Source organism: Sus scrofa, chromosome 18, assembly GCF_054392235.1.
Source record: "Sus scrofa isolate SSC_HxYL_T2T_F1_AM1 chromosome 18, Sscrofa_HxYL_maternal_Yorkshire_Landrace_v2.0, whole genome shotgun sequence".
NCBI classification, from domain to species: Eukaryota; Metazoa; Chordata; class Mammalia; order Artiodactyla; family Suidae; genus Sus; species Sus scrofa.
The window spans coordinates 61643732-61659248 of NC_139400.1; the positions used below are offsets into that span (position 1 = coordinate 61643732).

Genomic DNA, 15517 nt, shown 5'->3' on the forward strand with positions numbered 1-15517 from the left:
TGTGAGGTGCTGAGACTATGACACCAAGCGATGTGGGTCCTGACTTGAGGAGGAAGCTCATCCAAATTCTCAGGCCGTTTTCCAGTTTCGCCTTTGCCTGCCTCCTTCCTGCCCACCCCCTCCCCCATCCTTTCTTCATTCCTCATCACGTCTGTCCTTCCAAGGAGCTTTACGTCTAATAACTTGGGGGGGAAAACCAAACCAAGAGCAGTTTTCATGGAGTGGAATTGCGGGGTCATTGCTTTTTTCCCTGGAATTTGTAGAACCCCTCCGAACCATGTCGGCTTAAAGTCGGGGCTTCGGCACGCCTCTGGGACAATCCTGGGTGATGCGGATGAGCTGCAGACATGGTCTCGGAGCATCAATTTAAAGACTGCATGTTGTCCCTTGGTCAGCACATCTGTGCCGCTCATGGCTTCATCCACGTAGGCACCACAGCATCATTTTTTTATGTCATGTTTATTTCTCTCTCTCTTTTTTTCGGCCATGGCCTGCAGAGGCTTGAGGTTGGATCTCCGTTCCCAGTCCAGGGGTCGAACCCCACTCAGCGGCAGTGAAAAGGCCGAATCATAACCACTGGGCCACCCGGGAGCTCCCCCGCATCACTTTCAAGAAACACTCATACTTGAGACCGGTGGCTTCTCGTTGGAAAAGCCCATCTGTCTGCTACAGGGTTTTGATGCCTTTGTGAACCTGAAGGATTCTCTGCGGTTTCGTCGTCGTGTTCAGAGCTTCTGAAAAGGCCCCTCGTTGTCTGCCCCGTCCCTGGGCAGTGTCACCTGCTGCTCAGTCCTGTTCCTTGGGCCTTTTTTTTTTTCCCGGTCACACCCCTGGCATGTGGAAGTTGTTCCTGGGCCAGGGATGGAACCTGTGTCTCAGCTGCAACCTGTGCTACTGCAGTGGCGTCGCAGGATCTTTAACCCACTGCGCCCCATGGAAACGGAACTTCCTTCTCCAACTTTCTGAGAGCTGCTCTGGGAGAGAAGAGGGCCCAATAATTGCTTTTTTTCTGCCCTCATCCAATTTGCAACTCCAGAAATGCACCACAGACTGTTGTTGCTTTTGTTGGTTGGTTGGTTTCCCTGCAGTAGCTGGCCGCCTAGTGGAGTGGCTGGGAAAGGCCGACTGTCAGGATGGAATTTTATCTCAGGTCCCCAGAGGCCACTCACTTAGGGACCAGAGCTGACGCAGAAAAGTAATTAAACCTCGTGTCACTGCTTCGCAGCCCGTGGAACCCGGGGGAGCTTTTTCTCATTGCCCAGGTTTTTTGTTTTAGTTTTTGTTTGTTTGTTTGTTTTTGCTTTTTAGAGCCACATCTGAGGCATAGGGAAGTTTCTAGGCTGGGGGTCACATCGGAGCCAGGCTACACCACATTCACAGCCACGGCTGAGCTGCGTCGGTGACCTGCACCACAGCTCACGGCAACGCCGGATCCTTCACCCGCTGAGCGAGGCCAGGGATCCGCATCCTCGGATTCAGGTCCACTTTGCTGCAACGGGAATTCCGATTGCACATGCTTTTGGTGATGTGTTTATATGTTTGGGAAGGTCTCACAAAAGTCTTGAAATAAGGCTAATCATGTGTGAGGCGACCAGAGCATAAAACCAATGGGATCAACCTAGGGCACAAATTTCCTCCATCACCCATGACTGGACATTAAGATCATATGCCCGTCTGACTGGGGTTGACTTGAATTTGATCCGGGTTAAGAACCCCCTCTTCTTCCTGCACTGCTGTGGGTTTCTCGTGTCTCCCAGTCACAGGCCACGTGATGGATGAATCCATGGAACTTTATAAAATATGATTGCAAAACCTTGGATTGGAATTCAGGGAAATTCTTCTTCATTTGAAAAACCAGATTAGCAGGAAGTTCCCTTGTGGCACAGTGGTTTAAGGACCCGGCGTTGTCCCTACAGCAGCGTGGGTCGGCCCATGCCTTGGGTGCAGCCAAAAACATTTCTTTAAATAAAAATACATGAAAACAAAATTAACAGAAAGAACTTTAGCAACGAGGTAGTCCATTCCTTTATTTTGCACATAAGGACAGCAAGTCCAGAGGCTAAGTCTTTGGTTGACCATCATCTGTCTGGCCCTCACCTTCAGTCTCAAGTTCATTTCCCATCCAAGGAGTGATCTCACCAATTGGAACGAAAGTGCCATCTGAAAAAGTGCTTTGGTTTTTCTTGCTCTTCGTTGCAGGTGTGGGTGTGTGGGTGTGGGTGTGTGTGCGTGCGTGCGCGCACGCGCGCGCATGCCCTGTCTGCAGTCTGAGCCAAGGCACTAACCCAAGGTGCTCCCCAAGGCCAGACGGTGTGAGAGCTAGAGGCCACCTCTGGGGTCAGTTCCCTTGGACCCCAACTTGGCGGATGAAAGAAGCAGAGGCCCCGAGAGGACCTGGATGGCTCACCCCATCTCCCAGCTCGGCTTCCAATGCCCCTGCAGGACTTTTCCTGGGACCCCAGGCTTCCTGCAAACCGTGTCAGTCCTGCTAGTTAGAAAGCACCCTCCATGGTCAGTAAGAGCTAATTTACTAAAGAAACATGCTAACGAGCCCAGGATCCTCTGAATAGCCTGAAGGCTGGCTGGGGTATTTGGGGCACCCCCTTCCCTTGTCTGCAGAAGGGAGTCCTACATTTCCATTTGATTTCTTTCTTTTTCCAAACCTCAGCATATAAATAACGACCATATCCATGGAGAGAAGAAGGAGTTTGTGTGCCGGTGGCTGGATTGCTCGAGGGAGCAGAAGCCCTTCAAAGCCCAGTACATGCTGGTGGTACATATGCGAAGGCACACGGGCGAGAAGCCTCACAAATGCACTGTGAGTGGGCACAGGGGTGGGGGGGACATGGGGGAGTGCGGAGGGCGGGGAAGGGGCCAGTCCCTCCCGGGACCTTGTGCCTGTGGGTCCTTCCTCTTTTTAAGAAGGGTTTCCAAAATGGGGTGTGGGAGGTGAGAAATGGAGAAAGAACGCCGACGGTAGAATTTTGGGGGATGCTGGAAGGAAATGACCTTGACCTGCGTGTCCAACGTGGTGGCTGTGAGCCACAGGTGCTCTTGAGAGGGGACTGGGGGACCTGATTTTTAAAGTTTAATTGAATTACAAAATTTAAAGAGCCCCACGTGGTGAGCTGCCACGGAGTCAGACAGCCTAGTTCTGCAGTGTGTCGGGGGGGGGGGGGGGCAGGCGGCAGCTGGGACCTGCCATCCTGCACTGGGAATGACAAACACCGCACCCCCTCCCCATCCCCCCTCCTGCCAACGCCTATCACGCCAGGGCCTCAGAGGGCACAGGAAGGGGCCGGTTTCGACTTGAAAAACTTAAGTCGACTTTTAAAAACCACCACCTCTGTAACTTTAAGAGTTTTCCTCACCCTCCTAGTCTGTCCCTGTGGCCCAATTGCAGACCTAGGAACAGGCCTGGATTCCTGGGAGGCTAAGCCTTCTTTCACTAAGGTGCCCTGGTACTTTCCATCTTAAAGGGCCCTTTACAAACAGGATCAAATTCCATGCCTTTGTATGGACACAAAGCCATATTAATGAACTTTGTGCTGAATCTGAAATCAGTGGGAATTCAAGGAGATCCCTGAGCAGATGAGGAAACCCATTGTCCACACTGAGTGGCCTATTACAAAAAAAAAAAAAAAAAAAAAGCTCCAGGATTTTTCCTAGCCCTGAAGCCGCTTTCTCTCGAACTGCCCCGAGCCCCTTCTGAATCCCCATAAAGGCAGAGTTTAGTGGACTTTTGTTCCTCGGTTTTGAAAAGCTGCTGCCCCTCGAATCGTCGGTCTTTCATCCGCTCGGATCGAGTGTGAGGCTTGAGCCGTCACTGTAGGGTGATCCAGATGTACCTGCTGTCTTCAGTTTGAAGGTTGCACAAAGGCCTACTCGAGACTAGAAAACTTGAAAACACACTTGAGATCTCACACCGGAGAGAAACCGTACGTCTGTGAACACGAGGGCTGCAACAAGGCTTTCTCCAACGCCTCCGATCGCGCCAAGCACCAAAACAGGACACACTCCAACGAGGTAAGGCTCCTCCTCCAGGAGACGCGCGTGGCGCCCAGAGCTCGCGGGTGGAAACGAAAAATCCTCTAGGGGAAAGTGAGCGGAGAGGCGCGCCCCATCCACTATACTTCCTCCCGGCCGCTCCCAGCACGAGTGGGTGCAAACGCTGCGGCGAAGGCTCAGAGGTAGGGCCGAAACCCGGGCTGGGTGTAGGCGGAGCTGCAGGTGAAGGGGAAGAGGTTTCTGGCTGCTCAGACCTGCCACCTAGTGGTAGGAATAGGAATGCATTCAAAGGGCGACCCTGGAAGCGCCCAGGATGGATTCAGAAGGGAGGTGTTGACAGCTGACAGCTTACTGCTAAGAAGGCCACTTTTATTTGCTTTCTCCAGGTGGACTTTTGTTCCTCGGTTTCTTCCAGTGCATTATATCCAAAAAAAAAAAAAAAAGACTTTAGCAGAGCAACTGGCCCTGGCTAAATAGGATTTCCAGACATTCTAAATTCCAAAGGATCTTGGAAGCTGTATCTCAGTCACCCAGAGTGGTTGCTAGTCCGTTATTGAAGATAGCATTTTGAGTAAAGCTTCATGGTCCTACACGTTTCCTGTTGGGGGTGTTGCTATTTTTAGGTGTTCATCCCCCCAGAATTTCAGGGAAGCTTAAGAATGAATGAAAATGATTTCTAATTCATTTTGGGTTTTTTTGCTTTTTAGGGCCACACCCACGGCATATGGAGATTCCCAGGCGAGGGGTCCAACGGGAACTACAGCTGCTGGCCTACGCCACAGACACAGCAACGCCAGGTCCAAGCTGCATCTGCAGCCTACACCACCGCTTGCAGCAACACCGGCTCCCTAATCCGCTGAGCAAGGCCAGGCATCGAACCCGAGACCTCATGGTTCCTAGTCAGATTCATTTCCACCGCACCCTGATGGGAACTCCCATTTTGCTTGCATTTTAATGCACGTCTGCCTGCAGACTTCTGCCTTCTCCTTGAAGATCGAGCTCCAATTCCTCTGTGACGCCTCCTCTTGAATGACTCTAGAGATTAATACGAGGGCTCCCCACGTTTTGGTAGACATAGGATAGCTAATCAGAGTTTGGTCACAGGAGATGGAGTTCGGACCCTACAAACTGTGTGGTCAGTTCACTTGAACGTATTTGTGAGAGAAGGAGCATTTTGACGTGGCGTGCCTGGCTGCCATCTGACTCACGGGTGCCAGTCAGGCCCACTTGAGACCTTCCTGATGGAGAGGTGGGGACGGACGGTGGTTCCAGTGCACCGTTCAGCTCATCAGCCTTGGGTTTGAAGCTGGTGAAGGTGGCCCTTTCAGCCAAACGGACAAGACAGAAGCCTCTCTAAGGGATGAACCACACTCTCAGAAGCTCGCTCACACATACCCTCCTGCACGCAATGGCATCAGAAAACCGGAATCGCCTCCTTTGGCCGTTAGCAGATATTTTAAAGGAGAGCCTACATCCCCATTTTTTTAGGTCAAAAATGCTTTCATGGTGTGCAGTCGTTGCCGTGTAATCTGCCATACTTCTTTTATACAAAGTTTTAGAGAGTCTGAGATGGGCAGATCCATACAGCAGACAGTGAAAGAGGACTGTAAATCAACCCTAATAGCAAAACCTTTTTTCGAATTTATAAAAACAAAACAGGCAGAGTCGCAGAGACATGAGGTTAAGAAAGTGCAGTGCTGTGTGAGAGTTTAATCACCATCATGAGATTAAAACATATCTTGGTCAACAAGACCTTTCACCAAGGTTGAGCAATTTACCTAAAATAAATTATTAACATTGACCATAAACACGTATATGAAAGTGTTTCACAAACACGTACATCATTTTTCTCTTTTCCATAGAGAGCCAGACCTTGGCCTTGCCTGTGACTGTTGCACAGTTTCAGATACACCCAAGTCACGTGTGCCCAGGACATCTGGATTTGTGTCATCAGACAATTCTAGATAAATCCACATATCCTCTTTCATTTATTTTCATCGTCATTCATTCACTGAACAGACAGTGATAGCTGTTTATCTGCGGAGAACCCGGCTGTTCTAGAGGAGGCATGTAGGCTGGACCCGGACAGGAGGGGAGCAGTTCCCACTCGAGGAGGCTCATCTAACCCTCCTTCCCCACCCCCATGGCTGTCCCACCCAGCTGGGGCCACTGCACCCCTCACCGTGGCCTCCGAGAGGTCTCCCTACCCCAGACCACACAGCTCCTGTTCCTCCTGAGATACCAGACGAAGCCAGCTTCCTTGAGTTCCGATTTGGTTGTACCTCCCTGTCCGGAAAGTTCCAGGGGCTCCCTCTTTCTCTAGGACAAATTTAGACTCCTTCTCTCGGGTGACCATAAATGGACCCTTGCAGTGGCCGGTGCCTGAACTGCCATGCCAGAATGCCCGCAGGGGTCCTGCCGCTGGACCTTTGTTCTGGATACTTCTTGTTTTTCCCCCCACATCTTCTCGTCCTCATTTTTATCCTCGAGCATCTTTTAGGCACTGTATCTCCAGTGACGATGCTGCTTCCTCATCCAGGCTCTGGCCATTGAGTCGTCGTGATGTGCCCGACATCCCGTCGTGGTAAAGCTCTGTGTGTCTGTGATCTGATTGAGCTTCTTCCGTGACCGCAGGAGCTGGCTTTTTATCCAGACACAGAGTCTTGATAACCGATGGCTCCCACACTCATCCTCGTGAAAACACGATGCCTCTTTGTCCACATCCTTCGGGAGCATTCTCTAGATAACTCATGTTGTCTTATTTTTCCCACCACGTTTTCTATTCCTTAGGATTTAATCCTATAAAACTTTGCCTGCAGAGTCTTGTCACTGCTTCTCGAGAAATGTCTTTGGAGACATTCTGCCAAGTCAAGTAGAAAAAGTATCACTTGTTCTCAGTCTTTCCGTTCAGGGGGTCAGAAAGGCAAGGACTGTGCCACAGGCTGAATCTCCGGCACAGGAAACAGGGCTCAGGATCCAAACGGCATTTATCTTTGCCTGCACGTAGATGGCATTTCAGTCACTGATGGCAGCCAAACTGGGGACACACCCTGTGTAACTGAGTTAATGCAGTTTGTTGTGAAACCTAAGTTTCCTGACCCTGTGGGAATGTGGGGATTTTGTGGATGGGTTTGCGCAGGTCCACAGGCAAGGGCACAGGAACACACGCGTACTCGCGTGTGCCGTTGGTCCTGGGAAGGCAGGAGCTGGTGAACATCAGCAGAGTCATTCCCCCTCTGGCTGCGTCCTCATTTCCAGGCTAACCCATGACAGACACAGGCACATATTGATGGAAAGAGTAGCTCTCCAAACACGTAACGCTGGCCCGGCTTTGCAATCCTTCTCCCTGCCCCTCATCCTGTCTGCCTGTCACAGCAGCGCACGGAGCAAGCACGGGGCCAGGGGCAGACACTATACCATAATAGCTCTCATCGTCAGAGCCAGTCCTCTGTCCCTAATGCATAGAACTTGATGTGCTCATTTCATTATAGATAGATAGATAGATAGATAGAGCTGCTGCAAATCACACAACCTCCTGAATAGAAGTAATCCGCAGTTAATGGGAATCAATTTTACCCCAAAGAATCTCAGATTTGGAGGTGAGGTCTCTCAGGTAATTTTCAGAATCTTCACACATTAGGACATTTCATCATTTTAGGTAGCACTCAGTCTGTCCTTGGGCTTTTAGAGAAAATGCATCATTCTGCAAGACAGGGAATCTTTTTTAATATAATGGATGCATTATATTAATCCAGTTTTTTATGATTATGGCTTACCTAATAGCTCACCTTCTGGTATACGGAGAAATAAATAGAGACTCCTACAAGCATCCATGAATATATTCTATTTCCAGCCAAGTAAACAGAATCACAGTTGTGACTCTGGTGGTGGCCATGACTCCAGTGCCAGCCGTTCTGCGACTTGGTCACAGAAACATGGCGCTAGAAGGCTCCATATAATTTTTATGACTGTTGTCTGTAGACTCGATCACTGGCCCACATGGAGAATGAACTTAGCATGAAGTAGTTTATAGACCTTAGTTCTCAGGAGCAGAAGCTCATCCCGGAATCCGTGTCTCTGGGACCACATCCATCAGCCCGCATCGGTTCATGACGAAGCATTCGTGGACACCCTGGCAGGGCTTACACCTCGGAAGGTCAGAAGAGTTCTGGGGAGTTCCTGCTGTGGTGCACTGGGTTGAGAATCCGACTGCAGCGGCTTGGGTCATTGCTGAGATGCAGGTTCAAGCCCTGGCCGGGCACAGTGGGTTAAAGGATCTGGTGTTGCTGCAGCTGAGGCCTAGGTCTCAGCTGTGGCTCAGATTCAGTCCCTGGCCTGGGAACGTCCATGTGCTGCAGGTGCAGCCACTAAAAAAAAAATGGGTTCTGAATATTCGGAGCCCTGAACGTGCCATGCGGTGGTGATGCAACCCAAAGGGACTATTTTAGGGCCTGGGAGAGATGGCAGGCCTTGTTTTGTATCCTGCCGCTCTGTGTAATGAGCACATTTTCTTTTTATTCTATATATATGTGATTTTGATTTTTTCCATTATAGCTGGCTTACAGTGAGCTGTGGATTTTCTCCTGCACAGCAAGGGGACCCAGGGACACATACCCGTGTACATTCTCCTTTCTCACATGGTCACAGCACCTTTTCAAAGGAGGTAGTGATAGTAAGTCGGAGAACCAGGACATACAGATGGAGTTTCCTCACACAGGCTCCCCAGGGGTGGACCGCATTCTTCCCCCTAAAGGACGAATGTCTCTTAAACCACCTGTTACCACCATCACCCCCATCAGCCCAGGCTTCAGGCACCACGTGACGCCAGATCCTTCCCCCACGCCCAGGAGGAGCCTTTTCCCGAGAACACAAACACGCTCCTAGCTCCCCGAGGCCACGCTGCAATGGTCATGTGTCCAGGCTCCAGGCCATGGCCTTTAGGAAACATTAGCCCTATTTCGGCTTCAAGCGTCTCAAAGCTTTGCATCCTGCTTTGAAAGAGCGAAAACAGCATAGTGGGTCAGCCCCAAAGGCTGGCGCTGGGAGGAGTCGCGCTCACACGCTGTCCCTTTCTTTCCTTCTTTCCTTCTCGGGGCTTGGGCAGAAACCGTACGTGTGTAAGATCCCCGGCTGCACCAAGCGCTACACGGACCCCAGCTCCCTCCGCAAACACGTGAAGACGGTGCACGGCCCGGAGGCGCATGTCACCAAGAAGCAGCGCGGGGACGTGCACCCCCGGCCCCCGCCCCCGCGGGACTCCGGCGGCCACTCGCAGGCCAGGTCACCCGGCCGGCCGACGCAGGGGGCCCTCGGGGAGCAGAAGGACCTCAGCAGCACTACCTCAAAGCGGGAAGAATGCCTCCAAGTGAAAGCCGTCAAGGCGGAGAAGCCCATGGTATGTCATTCGCTTTCCTTCTGGTTTGCGCAGAGTCGCCCCAGGTCTTTCGAGGGGCCGGGTAGGGCGCTGGGGGTGGGGGACGACACTGCCCCCGTCCTCACTCACCTCGATTGCTCACCGAGGTTGAGCTGAACAGAATAGCTCAGCCCAGAAAAGAGCCCCAAGGTTTCCTAACTGGCTTTTGAAATCGACCTGGAAGCATACCCACCTGGTGGCAGGTAGACAGACCCCACTGTCCACATTTTCAGCGGGCCTCTAATGTCGAGAATCGTTGGAGTTCCCTGGCAGCCTAGCAGTTAAGGAGTCAGCATGGTCATTGCTGTGGCTCGGGTTCCATCCCTGGCCCTGGGAACTTCCCCATACCGAGGGCGTGGCCAAAACAATAAAATAAAACTTTAAAAATAGAGACGCGCTCATTCAGTCCTTCTGTAAACATGTTTTCTGACTTCTTTGTCCTGGTGCCCCAAAATAAATCAGCCATGGTCCCTCTTCTTTAAGGGTTTACCAACCAGTGGGATAGTCGGACCGAGAAGCAAGTACATGTCTATGCTGCGTGATGGGGCCGTAACACAAGTCTGGGTCAGAGTGATTAAGCGGGTACTAACGGCAGGTGGACTGGAGGAGGTGATGCCCAGTGGAGGGGCCACGACTGCCAAGTTCAGTGCTCAGAGAGGGGAGGAGCTAGTGCTGGGGGCAGGACCTGACCCAGCCACGCCTCAGCCCTGGGGCCCTGGCGGGGAGTGAGCGGGAGTAAAAAGGTGGGGGTGGATGTAAGAGAATTTTTTTAGATTTTCTGAGTTTTTAGAACAGACAGTGTCAGGGCCATTCCTGAGATTGGTTGATAGACCGGAGCCCACATCTGCACGGGTGCCTGAACCAAGGAAGTAGAAAAGCAAGGGAGGGATTTGAAAGATGTCATCAGCAAAACTTTCATGGTTCGATGACACACAGGATACGTGGATTATGCTCTTGTGGCGGCTTCTCACAGACGTCACTCGGTGGCTTTGCTTTACGCCTGTGCTGTACTAAAGCATCTAAAATGTTCCCGGAGACGACAGGAAGAATGCAGAGCCGCAGTCGGAGGAGGGATGGCGCATTTGTATCTGGCATATGTGCAGCGGCATCAGCTGGCTTTGGGGCTCCGGTCTGTTAACTCTGGGGTGGAAGAAGAGTCCTGGTGGAGGTCGTGTGCTTCGACTCGACTTCCAGGTGCATGGAAATGGATCCGGCAGGCAGGTGTCTCCTCCGTTGGAGGAAGTAGTGGCTGAACATGAGAGAAGTCCGGGAATGGAGTGGACAGCCTTTGAGGTCCTCCGTGGCATCACTCGGCAGCAGTGCATGTGGACAGGAACGCATGCACCTGCAATTTCAGGATCTACGGACTGGAATTTCACAACTTAATTGACTTTTGATGACTTGCTGAGTTTGTCTTTAAACTCTTAAGGGTCTTAGAACGTGACCTTAGCGCTAGCCTAAAATCATGCAAATAAGCTGTCCAGATGTATCATTATTTCCCAAAGGGTAACGGTACTTTGCTTTTTAAAAGCATCTTGGTAAAAGGTTTATGTATATGTTATGACTGATCACTGTACTTTTAAATCGATCAAATCATAAACTACATTCTATACTTTTTTTTTAACGGCCACACCCATGGCATATGGACGTTCCAGGCCAGGGATTAGATCTGAGCCACAGCAGTGACCTGAGTCACTGACTCGGATTCTCTCTCTCTCTCTTTTTTTTTGCTTTTTAGGGCCATATCCAAGGCATATGGAGGTTCCCAGGCTAGCGATAGAATTGGAGCTACAGCTGCTGGCCTACAACACACCCACAGCAACACAAGATCCTTAACCCACTGAGCGAGGCCAGGGATCAAACCCTCAACCTCACGGTTCCTAGTCGGATTCATTTCCTCTGCGCTACGATGGGAACTCCTTTATACCCTTTTTTAGGAGGAGCATTATCAATTTCCTAAAATAAAGTCCACCTGTATAATAATTATGCACAGGTTGCAGCCGTTTATCCTGCAGTGTTGAATGAAACAAGGAAAGCGAATTTGTGGTTTCCTAGATTATGTCATTGAAAGACAATGATTTATGTTTTTAGGACATCCGAAGAACGCGGAGGCTCCTGTACCTTTAACATACATCCCTAGCTCAAGGAAATTTATTTCTTCTCCAAACACCCATTCTTTGAAAGGAAAATTGGTAGAAATAAAAATTCACAATGATTTTGCCCAGTGACACCTGAGGTGCTCCAAGTTGTGAAATATTTTGTAAAATAATTACATCATAGAAACAAAGGGCTGGAACGAGATGGCAGAGATTGCGACTGGGCACCATAGTTTGCAGGTGCAGAAACCGAGGCTCAGCGAGGTTAACCTGTGAATCCAATTTCCACGGGAGACTGTTCTAGGTAGACGGACCTGCTTGTGTACCTATAAGCAGATATTTTCATAGACATGTTACGAATGCACGTGAAACTCACATTTCGAATAGCCTTTCCTTAAAAACGTGTCTTTGATTTGATCGTCGTGCTGTAAATTAAATTCTTTCTTCTTTTTTCTTTTTACTCCAACATCTCTTCTGTGTAAATGCTCCTCAATGCCTTGTTCTCACTTCCTAAGGACAGTGGGTAATAAGGTGAGGGAATTTTGGCTTCTCCGTTCTCTTGGTTTTGCTCCATTATAACATTTATCTTTTCTTTGTTTCATGTTTCTTTCATCTTTGTCCTTTGTGAGATCTTTGGTAGCGAACATTGCTCAGACATGTTTCAAACATCGAAGCCCTGTGCTTTGTACATGCAGCATGTGGAAGTGGGGGGTAGATGTGGAAGTGCCTTGTTCTCTCTGTCTAGGTTTTCATAATAAATCACACCAGGGCCGACCAAGCAGATGTTCTCGAAGGCTACTTAATTATCATCTTGACCAGTGTAAATTTAGTCTTGGACCAGACATGCACCATCTTCTTAGAGCAAGATCCGGATGCTCTGGTTGGCGGGTTTAATCTATATTGAAATCTCTGCACGCCTTGCAGCACTTCCTAAGTGCAGGTGCTCACGTGTCTTCTTTCAGGCCCTGTGGAAGTGTGAGTCTGCACGTGCGTGTGTGCTTGCACACGGATTCACCTATACACACACCGTGATTTGACAATCCAAGAGCAAAAGACACCCAAAGCTCAGGGTGATCTAAGGTGATTCTGACCTGCCAGGCCTCTTGCAGAAGCAAAAACTTACAGCAAGGCTTCGTTCATTCATGACCACATTTGTGTATCTTCTTTTTCTCTGCTTGGTTGCCCAGGACACACGTAGTGTAGCACGTGATGCTCGCTTAGAAAGTGTTCACCTGCTCGGGTGTGTGTACTGTGGTCACAGAAAAAGTGTGACGGGTTCCATGGCAAAGATGTGTGTCTAGACCCCTTCCCGGCAGCATGGGGCTCCACCTGCGACCACAGTCGGCTGCGATGGGGTGTGTGTGGTTTTCCCTCCCTCCTCTTGAGCTGCTGCCAGACTCTGGTTTTTAGGTAGCACCGGAAACGGAAGTGAGGCCCAGCCGAGGGTCTGGACATCACGCCGTTTGCTCTGTGACTTTTGGGCAGCCCCTGAGCTCTGAACGTCAGTTTTCTTACCTCTGCGAAAAGGATGAGACTGTTTATCCACCAGGGGGATTTTGGGTGGGCCACTTCCAGCTTGTGTGGACTGCTTCATGCAGGCCATTTTGTACCGTGGTCCCAGACACGGTGGCAGTGGGCCTTCCGGTCCCTGTTGCGAGGGGCCCTTGGTGGGTGAGTGGGGGGCGGTCCTTTCCCTGACTGAGAACCAGTGGACTAGATTAAGCCCCATAGAGCTGCAGCATCGTCTTACCCAGTCCACTTGGTTGGGATAGGAGAACATGGCCTGACCTCTTAGTGAAATGCTAGGTGCAGGCCAGGAGGCCAGGACGATGGTCGTGAGCCCCCAGACAGCCCTCTGGCTGGAGCAGGATTAGTGATTGACGTTTCCCCTTGCAACTGCCTTTACCTACGCCCTGCTCGGAATTCTGCAAAGCAAGAGGAAAGGAGAGAGCTTCCAAGGGCTCAGGGAACCAGCCCTGAGCCGGTCAAGGGGCCGGTTGGAAGGAAGGTGACATGTGCTTCTGGAGCATATATTCTGAGGATGAAAGCAGTTGTAATAATTAACTGCTAATGCTCTCGGAGCTGTTGAATTACAGCTGGGTCTTTTTTAAAATTTGTTATGTTTTTATTTTTTTTTTTGCTTCATAGAGCCGCATCCGAGGCATACGGAAGTTTCCCAGCCAGGGATCGAATCAGAGCTATAGCTGCTGGCCTGCGCCACAGCCACAGCAACGCAAGATCTGACCCGAGCCTCGTCTGCGACCCACACCACAGCTCACGGCAGTGCCGGATCCTTAACCCCCTGAGTGAGGCCAGGGATTGAATCCGCGTCCTCGTGGATCCTCGTTGGGTTTGTTACTGCTGAGCCACGACGGGAACTCCTCATCCAGGTCTTTTGAGCTGTGCATGCTTTCAGGGCTTCACAGCTAATTCCCAGGACCATCCCGAGGATAAATACATTGTCCCCGTTTTTTGGAATGAGGAAACTGAGGTTTACAGCGGCTCAGGAATCTGCCCACAGAATAAAGTCACAGGGGTGGGGTGGAACTGAGGACGCGTGTTGGCAGAGTTGGCATCCGGGGCAGGGTTCCCGGGCCGACAGACCGCATCTGGCGCCCCCTGCTGTCCATAGCCCCTCACTGCACATCCGCCTGCCGGCCCATCCATCCGTCCAGAGGTTGAGGGCAGCCACCTCCATTCACCAGAAGGCAGTTCTTCCGCTCATCCCCCCACTGAGAGTCCGCAGGATCTCTCATCACGGGCTCCCTTGCCTTTGTCTTTCGGGTGACACTTCTTTCTCTTGGCCCCGCAGACATCTCAGCCAAGCCCTGGTGGTCAGTCTTCATGCAGCAGCCAACAGTCCCCCATCAGCAACTATTCCAACAGTGGCCTCGAGCTTCCTCTGACCGATGGAGGTGCTGTGGGCGACCTCAGCGCCATCGATGAAACCCCCATCATGGACTCGACCATTTCCACGGCAACCACAGCCCTGGCTTTGCAAGCCCGGAGGAACCCGGCAGGGACCAAATGGATGGAGCATGTCAAACTGGAAAGGCTCAAACAAGTGAACGGACTGCTTCCACGACTGAACCCCATTCCACCCCCCAAAGCCCCTGTGGTCTCTCCTCTCATAGGACACAGTGAGTCACAGCCCGTCTCCGTGTCCGCACGGCGGCGGGGTGGGGGGGTGGGGAGGGCGTTCTGTTGTCTCAGGGGCAGCCAGAGCGCGGGAGCCTCACTGGGCCCATGGCTTTATATTTGCTCCCTTCCCCATCCGTCCAGAACGATGCCGGGACCGTACCTATCAGCATTGCCTTTGTGGCGGGTGTGTAAAAAAAGCAGGCATAGAGGCGTTGTGCTGGAACCAGAAGTATGACAGATGCTGATGCAGAAATTATACCTCTTAGCCCAGGGTAAGGCAGTCTCAGCCCCAGGGGCACCTCGGATTAGCACCTGTCTCCAGTTTCCACGGTCTGCAACCAGGAGGTACACAGCCACTTCACCTGATGTTGGCTGCATTCAAAGAGAGCAACCTTTGCCACTGTCAGCTCCCCATTAGTTGTTGTTTTTGAGTTTATGCTCACAGAGCGTATCCCAAAGGTGAGCCCCACCCCCCACCAACTCAGGTGCATGAGGCCTTCATAGGATGTCGCAGAAGCCCTGAGTGGATATGAGACCCCTAGAACGCCTTCGGCCCGTGGGCTGATGTATATAGGTCCCTCACTCTTCGCTTTGCCCTTGACCTACACCTGTGAAGGGGCTTGACTCATCCAGGGATGCTTTAAACCAGGGATCAGCCACATGCAGCCTGCTGCCTGCTCTTGGAAATGAACTTTTATTGGTACCCAGCCTCACCCTTCCCTTCACGATGCTTCCGGCCCTTTGGCACTGCAGAGCAGGGGGGTAGCCCGGGAAACCAAATACCATCACCATTTGCCCACACTTGTTTGGGGGGGTTGTTTTTTGTCTTTGGGGGGCCGCACCTGCAGCATCTGGGCAT

The 15517-nt window shown here is 51.2% G+C and overlaps 1 protein-coding gene across 10 annotated transcripts in view; it reads left to right on the plus strand.

Moving 5' to 3' along the window:
• GLI3 (GLI family zinc finger 3) overlaps window positions 1-15517 on the plus strand; it is a 294394-nt gene that overhangs the window by 272616 nt on the left and 6261 nt on the right. For all 10 annotated transcript variants that reach the window (XM_085004874.1, XM_085004875.1, XM_021078943.2 and 7 more), the window contains 4 exons: window positions 2669-2818; window positions 3862-4026; window positions 9113-9403; window positions 14330-14657. In XM_085004874.1, coding sequence (XP_084861000.1) covers window positions 2669-2818; window positions 3862-4026; window positions 9113-9403; window positions 14330-14657 — 934 coding nt within the window. The remainder of the gene's footprint in view (window positions 1-2668; window positions 2819-3861; window positions 4027-9112; window positions 9404-14329; window positions 14658-15517) is intronic.